Consider the following 12,770-nt stretch of genomic DNA (forward strand, 5'->3'; position numbering starts at 1 on the left):
CTACTATTTTTATTTTTCTAATACATATTTGTTTTGTTCCGATTGATAAAGCTTTTTATAAAAATATCTTTCAATTTTTTTTTTAAGTTTGTCTTATAACATTCGTAATAGCGTGATGCAAAGTGTATTCCTTAATTGCACTTTGTTGCACTTGAAACAGAAAACATAGTTCACAAGGACGAACCTTTACTGCTATACTTTACTGGTTTTCTCTTTTTATTCCTTTAAAGCTTAAATATACATTTATTTCATTTTAAAGTGCGAAAAAGTGCATTTTACAAAAATGACATCTTAATTGTTATACATGGTCATAAACAATAACGTAACCTAATGTGGCGATTAAGCTGCAATTAAATTCAACGCATACGTTTTATCTTAGTACATATCAAAAATTTTGCATTCCAAGTACGATGGTGATTTAGCTACCTTTTTTAGTTTATGTAACTTTTTGTATTATGTGTTAATGAGAATTATTTACAATGTAAATTATATATATAAGTTTGTAAACATATTATTCTTGATTCAAGTATCTAATATAACAGCAAAGGTTATTTTAATATGAAAGTAAGATAATAATTTATTTTTATTTTCCAGAAAGCTTACATATACAATTATAAAATGAATACGATACCTCCTGTTAAACCACCGCGTGGGATTAAACCAACGAAAGAAACGGCAAGTAAATTTTACAATGAATTGTTTTCTCTTTTTAAATTTATAGTTAGAACAAAATGTACAAATTATTAGAGAGATATTTACTTGTAGTCTCTTATATAAATCTCGTATATCTTATAGAGTGGTCTATTGATCTCTGTGATTCGTGCTTTATCAGCAAGCGAGACAAATGAGCAACGAGAGATTGAAAAGGCTAAGTTGGAAAAAGAATACAAACGTAGCGATCAACGATTGGAAGAATTAGTTTCACTGTACGATCAAGATCTCATGGAAGTTATGCAAGTAAATAAATAAATATAGATAAATAATAAATAATAAATACTGATATATCCGAATGTAACGAGAATTAGAGAAATATAGATACTTATAACTATGTATTATATCACATTACACTTTATTTCAGATATTCGGTGCATTATCTGAGAAGGTCACGTCATTGCGAGAAAAGATTCATGCTGTAAAGGAGAATTTAAATGCCTGCAAGCAACTGCTGAGATGTAAACGAGAGGAGTTATTGAATTTGTGGTTAGAAGGAATAGAACACAAACAAGTTCTACATCTTTTAAAAGATGTGTAAGTTATGTATGCATATATTTAAGACTCTTCTCTCTCTCTAAAAAAAAAAAAAAAAAACTTTCAATTTCAGATCATCGGATTCATGCGGACATATAATATCTTTAACAGAACCTGAGCCATTACAATTATCCAATATATCGCATGATCCCTTAGTAGATCAATAAAAATTTTGTGATCCTGTGTGTTACATTTAACGATTCAAAAATTATATATTTAATTTTAGTTGTATATAAGAATAAAAAATATTAAGTTTTTTTAATAGTTTTTTAAGTAAGACAGTACAAGTTATATATATTTTATATATCGTGTAAGAAAAAATAAAAGATACATTTGTCATTTTGTTTTGTTTTGTTAAAATTGACTTTACAATTTACGAGCAGCCGAATCACCGTATATCTCCGTACTTTTATTGCATGAAACATAATGAGTTATATGACAGAAGAAAAAAAAAGTTTGTACTGTTTTACAAGTAGGTGTACATCAATATTTATTTATATTATGTTATATTATTCTCGTGTGCGTTTGGAAAAAAGTATTACAATTAATCTCGAAAATAAAAGAGTATTGAATAATTTTAAAGATAATTTCTCAAGATTTACTATTCTATAATAACATTCATTCTTTCAAAATTATCTAATTCTTTTTTACAGTCCTAAATAAAGCGAGATAAACAATAATATACTTGGGGGGGGGGGGATAAAAATTGCTCAACAAGCAATGTTGAAAGCTAATAACGCGGAGAATTATAGACATTTAGAGAATAATTATGACCGACTACGATTCGAAATTCGATATCTATCGAAAGTTGATGACGTTGCAAAAATCCTCGAGGTATCTACCAATCGGTATCGTCGATAGATCTCGAATCGCAGTCGGGTAACGGACGCGTCGCGGTATAGTCGTATTCGATATCCCTCCGTTTATCGCGATTATTTCCGCGTAAAAGTGAATCGCAAGTGTCTCGCAAGACCTAAGTATCAGACGTTCGTATTGACGCGTTAGACATTGCTATTGAACATGAATATCGCGATATCGATTTATCAGCTTGATCGATGATCATCGAAGTAAATATATCTACGAATTCCTCTGCAAATTGCAATTTCTCGCGATTCGTATCGTGCGAACGTAGGCGCTAACGTATAGCGGTTACGTCACGCTCGCGAACCGCCAAGTACGACGGAATCGACGGAACTATCGCGACAACAAGAAACATGGCGGCATTGCGTAGCACCGAACGCGAGGAGGTTGGAGCTGGGTAAAAGCGGGACGTGCGCTTCTCGCGCGTCGAGTGACACGCTTATCGCGCGCGCGTCGCGACAAATAGCGCGTGCCGTTTGACAGAATCGTGAGGACGAGAGGTGAACGCGATGAGCGCGCGCCGCGCTGTCTGACAGTATACGCGGTGTTTTGTGACGAAAGGATCTCGCCCGCCGCGGCCGACCCGGCCGGAATCTATATCTATACACGCCTGGAGAATATCATCGCGCGTAATTATTATTTGACAGTCTCTCCGGTTCAAGGTATGTGGGATTGTTTTTTCCATACATCGCGCATCGAGTCAGTCCTCCTGTCTCACTCGCTCTTTCTTCTCTCTCTCTCTCTCTCTCTCTCTCTCTCTCTCTCTCTCTCTCTCTCTCTCTTATTTATGTCACTCGCGTCGTTTCGCGATGCTTTATCAAATCGCGCGATATCGAGCTATATATAATCGCGATCCAGCCTCGAAATGATTGTCGCGCCGTACGTGTAGGACGATCGAGTATGTTGTAGCTGGCCCGTTTCGGGTGTGTTCCCCCCCCCCCCACCCTTCTGTTGTCATATCGCCCGCAAAGGGCATTGACTTCTAGAGCGCATCGTCCTCGGCAGGCGCTTTATCTCCCGAGAAGGCGCCGTTGTTAGCGATCTAACACAATGTTAATCATAAATTGCGTCGTTTGCTTGTTCCGGATAAAAGGGTTATGACGGGGATTGGGGTAGGCTTTATGAGAGAGATATATTGTCGTCGTGAATGTTCGAGCGGTGACGAATCAGATAACGATTTGCCCAAATGCGCTATCGTTCCCGTATCGAATTATCTTTGCCGATTATTTTCGTGACGTGCCTTTGACAAGACCTAAATCGATATTTGTTTTGCCGATAAATATAAACATTATATATATATATAAATGAAAAGTTTTATTCTCTGTAAAAAGCGCAAAGATTTGCGATGATAAGCGATTTTGCAGAGGTAAAAAGGTATCGATGATCCTAGATAAGAACGGAGGAATTGATTTCAAGAGTAATCGCGCGAAAGAGCACAATCATCGAGATTCTTAAAGATTGCCGGCTGATTGAAATAATGTAGGAGGAAGAGCGCGTAGCGCGCTCACACTCACGCGCGCGCGCGCACACATACACATATATAGAGACAAGCTGGATATATACATTTGCGATAAATAGGTCAGACGCTTCTCAATATCGCGGTCGTTGACCCCCGGGCATTCATCCTGTCGATAAAGCAGAACGTTAATTGTCTTGTTTCATTATCTATATACACGTCGACGCGATAGAGGTCACTACGCGATATATTTTTTATTTATATATAATTATTTTTTTCTTACTCATAACGTTGTTGGACAGTTTATCGAGATGCTTAGTTTTTTTTTTTTTTTTTTTTTTTAATATTCTTCTCGAAAACTGTGCTTGTTCATTGTGATCTATATTTCTAAAAATATAAAGTGAAAATTATAAAATAAAAATTATTATATTAATTTTTTTAAAGATATATTAATATTTATTTAATAAATAAATATTAATATTTATATAAAAATAAAATTATTATAGTAAAAAATAAAATTTATATATTAAATATTAATATTTATTTAATAAATATTAATATCTATTTAATAAATAAATATTAATATATCTTTACTAATAATAAGATTTTGATAATTGAGATTATTTCTTGTTGAAATGAATATTGCGTTTTTCCTTGAAAAGTATTGCTTTCCGTGTTACTTTGCCATTAAATAATTCTATCATATTTTCTTATATCTAAAAAAATCAAAATTTGTATGATATTAATTGATTTATAAATTTACTTAATTAATCAGAGACTTTTGATGACAAAGGATATATAAATTTGCTAGCAAAAATAATAAAGAAGAATGTCTAATCTTCGACAATTTTTATATAATTCACATAATCGATTTATAATATGATTTTATATCGCTTTGCTAATGTTCATTTTTGTTAGTATAAGCGACTTATACAGTGTTATACATTTATATGTGTACAAGCTATTGAATTTTCCAGCAGCTTTGTTAAATTTATCAGAAGCTAAGTGTGGAGCAGGAGAAAAAGGTCAACGTTTCGATGTATATTTAGTCTTCAGATGATCGTGAGAAGACAAAATGTGCCGGCCTTGAACCCAAAAACTGTATTCGACAACGCGTCTCACTTTATTCTGCAAGATTGGTCTTATCAGTTTTTGTCAGAGTTTCAAAAATTTATAGTTTTACGTGAGTGTGAGAAGGAGTTCTTAAAAAAAAAAAAAAAAAAAACCGAATCGATTCAAATAAAATAATTAACAAACGCCCACATGTACCAGTATCCCAGTGGGATGCTGATCGATCTTCAAGACTTCTGTTTTATTCTAAAATTGTTTTCATATAATATTGATCATTTCCTTGTATTTTCTAAAAATATTTAAAGCATCAACTGTATTAAAACATGTTTTAAATAATTTCTTTTTGTCTCCTAGAATGTCATCGGTAAATGCAAAAGCGAGACTTGTTTTATTTTTAAGAAATTCTTGATTATTATAAAACAATTTTTATATAGAGTTTTAAGCATTTCTTAATTTAATATTAGAACTTTTTAGAATATTCTTAGAACTGTTTTGAAATAAACAGAGATTTTGAAAATCGATCAGCCATGTTTGCACATATTAGTATTTTCTCGGTACTATTTTATATTAATCGATGCGTTTTTAAAAATTAGGATTCTGTATAGAACTTACGTAAAACTATATATTGTTAAATCCGACAATAAATGAGAGGAAATTTTCGCAAAACAATGTGAACGTTTTAGGCGTTTTAATTTTTCTATGTGGTTTTTTTTCTTTTTCTTTTTCTTTTTTTTTATTTAACGGTTAGAACTTTGTTTAAATTATCAAAAGCTACAGAATTATTGAAAGTAAAACCAAATCTTAATTATTTAAAAATTTCTACAAAATGATACATCAGCTTCGCACAAACTATATATTTTATCTCTTAAATTTCGAAAAGTTTAGAAGATGAAATTGTCTTTTGATTTTACAATTTTTTTAATGCGCGTTTTTCTTGTCTTTTCCCTTACAACAATTATTGATTAAAAGTTAATTTAATATTTAATAATTTATTTAATTAAAGTTCAAGTTTTAATCAAGCATTTCTTAAAACTGATTTCAACGTAACAGTTAAGTAACTATAGTTGAAGATTATTATCGTCACCGAATTTGCTACGCTTTTTTAATAAAATTATTATACTTCCTGGAGATCTCTCGTACTTCTCGGTTATATTTTCTTCCATAGGCAATTTGTGTAATATAATTTAGGATAGATATAAATATTCATTTGCCAAGTTTTAGGTACATGTATGATTGATCGTTTGGCAAATAAAAAAAATGTAAGAAGTTATGTGAAAAGTTATATAACTTTAATATCAAAATATTAGGCTGCATAATATAATTTGGCCGATTAAATAATTGTCTGAAGTTCAACTTTAGACTTGAATGAAGTTTGAATATAAAGCGAAACGGCATTGCTTCGTATCTTAAAGTTATCAAGGACAATGATCATAGTATGCGATACGGATATACTATAGCAAAGTCGAGCTGTACAAACAACCCGTTCCGCGAGAAAACTGGGCAATCCTACGGTACGTGTGTTTACATTGTAAAAAGGTCGAATTTAAGATTGGAAACCGATATGAAGAGATGCCTCTTACAGCGTTTCTTGATTTAATCCTATACAAGAGCATTAATCCTGCGCAGTATGAGATGAGGATTAGAGTCTAAATGTCTCTTTCAAAATTGAAAATATAATAAAAGATATATATATATATATATATAAAATATACAAATAATACACGTTAAACATTTTTAACACATTTTATATAAATAAAATATAACAAATAATTTTTTATTTTAAGAATTTTCTTTTATTGGTTTTTAAATTCCTAAATTTAATATTATTTTTAAACAATATTAGAATACATGGTTAATTTTATCAGTAGCAATATGCGAGGAATGGAAAAATACAGTAGTTCTATTTATATTATATATATATATATATAAAACTTAAATGATAACTCTTACAATAAAATATGAGCTTAAGAGAAAAATATTATATTTATTATATTCAAGTTTACAAATGTAAATTGCATTTTATATATTTTTTTTTAATTTGTGAAAAACATTTAACATATTTTGGAAAATTTTACGCCTGAATTTTCATATTGTGTGATATATTATAATTCGGAGCAACAAAATGCGATCGTTGATTTAGTAAAGCTTGCATGTCCCTTTTTATTGCTATTTATTGTTGATCCAGCAAATCTTAACCCTACAATCGTGTTTTTGTTCATCACCGTCATGATCGTTCAATACCAACTACTTTCGAAACTCGTAACGCTAGTTTTTTTTTTTTTTTTTTTTTTTTTTTTTTTTTTTTTTTTTGAGGGGATTAACCGGCAGAGGATGGCCTTATCAAAAATCTCGAGTGCATTCACTTAAATTTGAACGGCCGGTTAGCGATTCCTCATACTAAAAATATCTCCAGGAAATGAATTCCAGCTAAATCGATTCTCGACATACAAACGTACCTCTATTAAATTTGTTTCTCTATCGTATTGAAAATCGCATTACATATATCTCATTATTTACCAGTATCATCATTCGTCGAATTATATATTCTATGAATGTTTGATATTAATTTTTAAACAATTTTAGAATCGTAATCAATTTTTCCAAATTTTTTATAAATTGTTTTAATAAATATAACTTTTATAAATCGTTTTATAATAAAAGTATAAGTAAAAATGAAGAAGATGTAAAGATATACATTTTTTTTATTAAATATTATATTGGTTTTTTTGGAAGGAATATACACTTTATTTCGCATTTAAAAATTTCTTGTATTTATGTCTTTTAAAACCGTACATTTCGTTAAAAAAATGTATAAAATTTTTCTTATATATAAAAAGAATATTCTTTTTTGGCATGTTAAAACTCCTCTTGCTTAGATTTTTTCTTTTTTTTTTTTCGAAATTTTTGAGAATATATTAATTTTTTAAAACTTTCTTTTAGAAACTGATTTATCTTTTTTCAAGTTTTAATAGTTTAAATAGCGTATTTTATATAGATTAGGATTTTCATTGTTCTTTTTATCGTGGCCTGCACCGCTTTTATACAGGGTGTCCCATTTTAAAGGACCCACTCAAATATCTCAGAAACACTGCGTTAAATCGAAAAATGTTTCAAACAAAAGTTGTGTGGCTTCAAGGGGGCCTATAATAAAGTATTCTTTCATTAAGTACTTTTTGAGTTATTTTATATTTTAATCTGACGTATTTTGATATAAAAAATAAAATATTTCGTAAAATATTCAGTTTTTGATAATCTTACCGTAATACTTCTATGTACAGAATAATAAGACAAATTAATTAGTGCCAAAAAAAACAAATAATTGTTTAAAAAAATACATTGTAAATAATTTTCTTAAAAACAATTTTTTTTTATACTAATTGATTTGTCTCATTATTCTGTACATAGAAGTATTACGGTAAGATTATCAAAAACTAAATATTTTACGAGATATTTAATTTTTTATATCAAAATATGTCAGATTAAAATATAAAATAACTCAAAAAGTACTTAATAAAAAAATACTTTATTATAGTGTTTTGGAAAGCTCTCGATGTCAGCTACAAGAATACTAAATAAAAAATGGAGGTTTCCATTTAAGATTTTAAAGTTGACCTTCATATGACCTTCAAATGATTTTCCAAGATCAAATCATTGTCATCATCTTACGGCCCCCTTGAAGCCACACAACTTTTGTTTGAAACATTTTTCGATTTAACGCAGTGTTTCTGAGATATTTGAGTGGATCTTTTAAAATGGCACACCCTGTATATCCTTCGTTCAAGGGTACATAGGCTTTCGTTAATAATCGCGTCGTTTACCGTGCGCGATAAGTATTATACATTGTATGTACGTTTCAAATTGCTCTACAGTAAAGTTCACAGTGTCATTATTATAGAAGGTACAGAAAAATATGTAGAGACATAACGACTAAATCGGACAGAATGCGTCGGCAATAATGCATTCGACATCTCATAAATTCTGCCGATGACTAATGGTACCCGCGCGTACAAAAGCAAAGATGTATCATCATCGATCAGTTGTTATAACGGTACCCGTGCGTAGGGACTTAATAAACGTCGCATATGATAACGCTATTCTCCGCGGAAACAATAGTAAACGTTTTCTCACATTCAAACTCACAAACGGGTTTGGGCGCATTTTAATCCCCGATTTCTCCAAAGTATTCGCCGTGAATTACGTAAGCGTCATTCATCGTCTTCGTTAAAATGTCATGCTATTTTCATCGTACCGTTATTAATCGGTTTACCGTAACGTTGGTTTAAGAAATCATTAATAATTGTGTACCGATCGTAAATCATCCCCTAACTAGTGTTCCGCTTCGAAAGATACTCCTATTTAAGGTATGTAACAGGAATTCCACATTTAACTCCGTATTGTTTGATTTTCATTTGGTTGGATCTTTCCGAGTGATAGGTGTTAGGTGCTTAATATAGAAATCGATTAAACGTCATTGTTTGGCGTTATAGCCAAGTACTTGATTATACAGGGTGTCCCCAATTTAAATGGCAAAACTTCAAGAGTGTGTAGGGGACCGAAAAACTAAGAAAAGAAGTCCTTTAGAGGTTCGCTCGTTTTTGCTCCATTTTAGAGAAAATCGCAAAAATTCAATCTCTCATTGTCAGTCGCTCTCTTAAGTCGATTAGCATCGAATAAACTTTCTGCTTCCAAGATTCCTTACATATGTAAAGACTTGACGTTATCCTTTATAAGGTGCCAATCAATTCAAGAGAGCAATCAAGAGACCGAATCATAGATGTAATATGCTTGCATTGCTGCAAGAGAGCAACATTTCGAACAATATCTGCATTAAATAGATGATAACATAAATAAAATGTAAATAAATAAGTAAAGAAAGGAAAATTTCTTTTGTTTCTTTTTTTGTGATTTTCTTCAAAATGAAGCAAAAACGAGCAAATCTTTAAAAGACTTTCTCTCTTAGCTTTTCGGTCCCCTACACACCCCTGATGTTTTGCCAGTTTAAATTGGGAACACCCTGTATACTATCAATTCACGACAGAATTACAATTATCCCTGATTATCCCAGCTTCTTGTACGCTTTATTAATTTACAATACAGTTTCGTGTAAATTGTTAATGCTGCAAGTAACATATTTCTTTTTCGAAATTTTTACTTTCCTTTTTAACGGATGATTCTTAATTAACAGTTTATTGCAACAGAAGGGGATCTCCCGTGAATAAATAAAAGGGAACGTTCCATCGTCGCCGGTAAGGATATTGTGCAAAAAGAGACACGCTCGGATGACACGCTGCTTGGAATTTCAATAACAATCAGTAGCGATCAGTTAATACAACTTTTGACACAAGTAATCGGACACTATCGGATCGGTTCTATTGATATCCGAGCTATAATACCTTAAACGATGCGCGAACTTGATCTAAGTTTTCTAGAAGTTATTACGAGACTTTACTTCTTTGTTGACATTGACGTTAGTCAATGTCAAAAGTGTGCATTATATAATGATTTTTACAAAAAAAAAAAAAAAAAAAAAGTATTTTTTAAATTATTATTTAAAATCTTTTTATTTTTAATTACTTTTAAATTATTACTTTTAATTTTAAATATTACTATTAAATTTATTCCCGATCGAAGCATTGTTACAAATTATTATATTTGACGTTGCAAAAAAAAAAAAAAAACTTTTGACATACCGTCGGTTCAATAAAGAGTTTATTCCGTTATGATTTTTCGTGATCGGAAGCTTAAATGAGCAACTTAATGAGAATGGCTATAATCCATTATAAATCAACGAAGAAAAATGAAACATCATTTGTCATATTGTACGGAAAATTATGCGAGAGTTTCTCTCCGGGAAAAATTGCTATATTGCGGCTCCTTTGTCGAACAAAGGAGAAACATGGGTAGACTCTTTATCGGCCGTGTGCTCTTTTGATCGAGTTGCCAGGTCGAATCGTGACCTGTCAGATTTGCAACACAAAAACAGACCGCGGCGGAATCATCGCGAAACGATTGCTGCAAGCGTCCTTTAATTTTAATTAAGGCGATCTGTATGTTAAAGTGGTGGCGCGTGCAACAATGTTCGCCGACAATGAATTATTGTTATCGATGGCATCGTTAAATTCTCGGATTTTAATGCAGTTCGAAAATCCGCTGCGAAACTTGCACATAAATTTCCACACAAACTATTGCCGGTGAGTTTATCACGATGACAACGTAATACATTATGTTCTAAACACAGGCTTTTCGTGGAACAGAATGTCTACCGCGTGTTCATTTTCATCCACACAAATAGCCGTTTCTATTATTTTAACCATTTTATTTTTATTTATTTTTTTTTTTTGTTATTTACAGTCAACTTTATTGGCAAGATTGGTTGCACAAATTACGATCGTCCTCTCTCTCTCTCTCTCTCTCTCTCTCTCTCTCTCTCTCTCTCTCTCTCTCTCTTCTCCTCTATAAAACAAGTTTATATTTTCTATTTAATCTTAGAAAATATCAGACTTTTTTTTAGCACAATCATTGAATGCACATCGTGAAATTTGAAAAGCTAGATAAGAACTGAATAAGAAAATTCGATTATCTTTAGTTTCTTTCAAAAAAATAATCACGCTGATTTTTGTTTCTGATGTTATGGAAAAAATAATTTTCGCATCTTTTTATTCGTGAGCATAAAAAAAGAAAACACTCTAATCGACGTAAGATTTTTCCATATTCGCATGATGTTTTTTTATTCTTAATTTTCTTTTTAATCGAAGAATAAGTGCGTGTGTGTATTTTTAGAAAATCTTAAAGCTGAAAATATTAAAACATTTATGATGTGTTTTGCGGTAAAATAAAATTGTAAAACACCAAAATTTGATTTAAATGCGCATAAGGATTGCATTGTAAGATTAGGCAAGTATGTTCCAAACACCCCGTACATCGAATGCATAATTTCATCTTGTTAGAAGTCTGTGCTTTTTATAAATGAGAAACCTCGGACCGGGTAGAATAATTTTTCGCGTCAACTAGCGATAATTAACGATCGCGATTGCTGAATCACGAAGAGCGCACGACAGATATTTTACGATAGAATCAGGATTCATGATATCAGCCATTCGTTGCGAACATGTCCGCGTACGGATTGTGCAACGGGACGCTATTAGTCTTCATTAAAAACGGAATAGCGCGAATCTTGCGGCGCATCTACGGACTAAACATAAATCTATCCTTAAATTAATCGCATCGCGTTGCAACGGCAATAACAAATTTTCCGTAATACATTGTGGATCTGTTGGATCCATCCTTGTTACATTGATATACAGGATGTCCCATTTTAAAGGACCCACTCAAATATCTCAGAAACACTGCGTTAAATCGAAAAATGTTTCAAACAAAAGTTGTGTGGCTTCAAGGGGGCCGTAAGATGGTGACAATGATTTGACCTTGGAAAATCATTTGAAGGTCATGCGAAGGTCAACTTTAAAATCTTAAATGGAAACCCCCATTTTTTATTTAGTATTCTTGTAGCTGACATCGAGATCTTTCCAAAACACTATAATAAAGTATTTTTTTATTAAGTACTTTTTGAGTTATTTTATATTTTAATCTGACATATTTTGATATAAAAAATTAAATATCTCGTAAAATATTTAGTTTTTGATAATCTTACCGTAATACTTCTATGTACAGAATAATGAGACAAATCAATTAGTATAAAAAAAAAAAATTGTTTTTAAGAAAATTATTTAGAATGTATTTTTTTAAACAATTATTTGTTTTTTTTGGCACTAATTAATTAATTTAAATGGGTCTCCCAGTGTATAAATAAACATAATATTGCTCGTTGGAAGTCATTGTCTCATTATAGGAAATTTCAAACTAAGGCGGATCGTAACTTCAAACATCTTAGTTTATCGATTATGATCGTATGATTGATTAAATCATCCATTCGTTATCGACTCACTTATCGTGCGCTTTCATTTTAAGATCGCTCGTTAATCTCGTAGCTTCGCCACGAAGATTTCGTAATGGAACATCATTTGATAATTATTGAATTTTCCTATTATTATTTAATATTCTTCTTTTTACGAGCTTCTCGCGTTATTTCCGATAAAGCAGAGATGGTTCATATATTAAGCTTGCGCCAGAACTA

The 12,770-nt window shown here is 31.3% G+C and overlaps 2 protein-coding genes across 3 annotated transcripts in view; both read left to right on the forward strand.

Moving 5' to 3' along the window:
* The first annotated feature begins 161 nt into the window (after positions 1–161).
* On the forward strand, positions 162–1,536 carry Sec8 (Secretory 8). 2 transcript variants are annotated; one of them, XM_070292652.1, is made up of 5 exons: positions 162–205; positions 595–675; positions 796–957; positions 1,079–1,248; positions 1,322–1,536. In XM_070292652.1, the coding sequence occupies exons 2-5, from the start codon at positions 619–621 to the stop codon at positions 1,413–1,415; spliced, it is 483 nt and encodes a 160-aa protein (XP_070148753.1). In that variant the 5' UTR covers positions 162–205; positions 595–618; the 3' UTR covers positions 1,416–1,536. The 2 variants fall into 2 exon arrangements, with proteins under 2 accessions (XP_070148753.1, XP_070148752.1); XM_070292651.1 differs by lacking the exon at positions 162–205 and adding an exon at positions 227–405 and having other exon boundaries at positions 1,322–1,535.
* Positions 1,537–2,141: 605 nt separating this feature from the next.
* LOC138932043 (uncharacterized) overlaps positions 2,142–12,770 on the forward strand; it is a 92,860-nt gene continuing 82,231 nt past the window's right edge. The window contains exon 1 of the mRNA XM_070293515.1: positions 2,142–2,771. The gene's annotated coding sequence lies outside the window, so the exon portion shown is untranslated. The remainder of the gene's footprint in view (positions 2,772–12,770) is intronic.

Source organism: Polyergus mexicanus, unplaced genomic scaffold, assembly GCF_030449975.1.
Source record: "Polyergus mexicanus isolate NDT 795.1 unplaced genomic scaffold, iyPolMexi1.0 SCAF_3, whole genome shotgun sequence".
NCBI lineage: Eukaryota > Metazoa > Arthropoda > Insecta > Hymenoptera > Formicidae > Polyergus > Polyergus mexicanus.

Excerpts from the sequence above, each read along its gene's own strand:
- Sec8 (XM_070292652.1), top strand. The coding sequence starts at position 619 with ATGAATACGATACCTCCTGTTAAACCACCGCGTGGGATTAAACCAACG. Across the intron at positions 958-1,078 it reads ATCTCATGGAAGTTATGCAA|ATATTCGGTGCATTATCTGA; the intron begins GTAAATAAATAA and ends ACTTTATTTCAG. Across the intron at positions 1,249-1,321 it reads CTACATCTTTTAAAAGATGT|ATCATCGGATTCATGCGGAC; the intron begins GTAAGTTATGTA and ends TTTCAATTTCAG.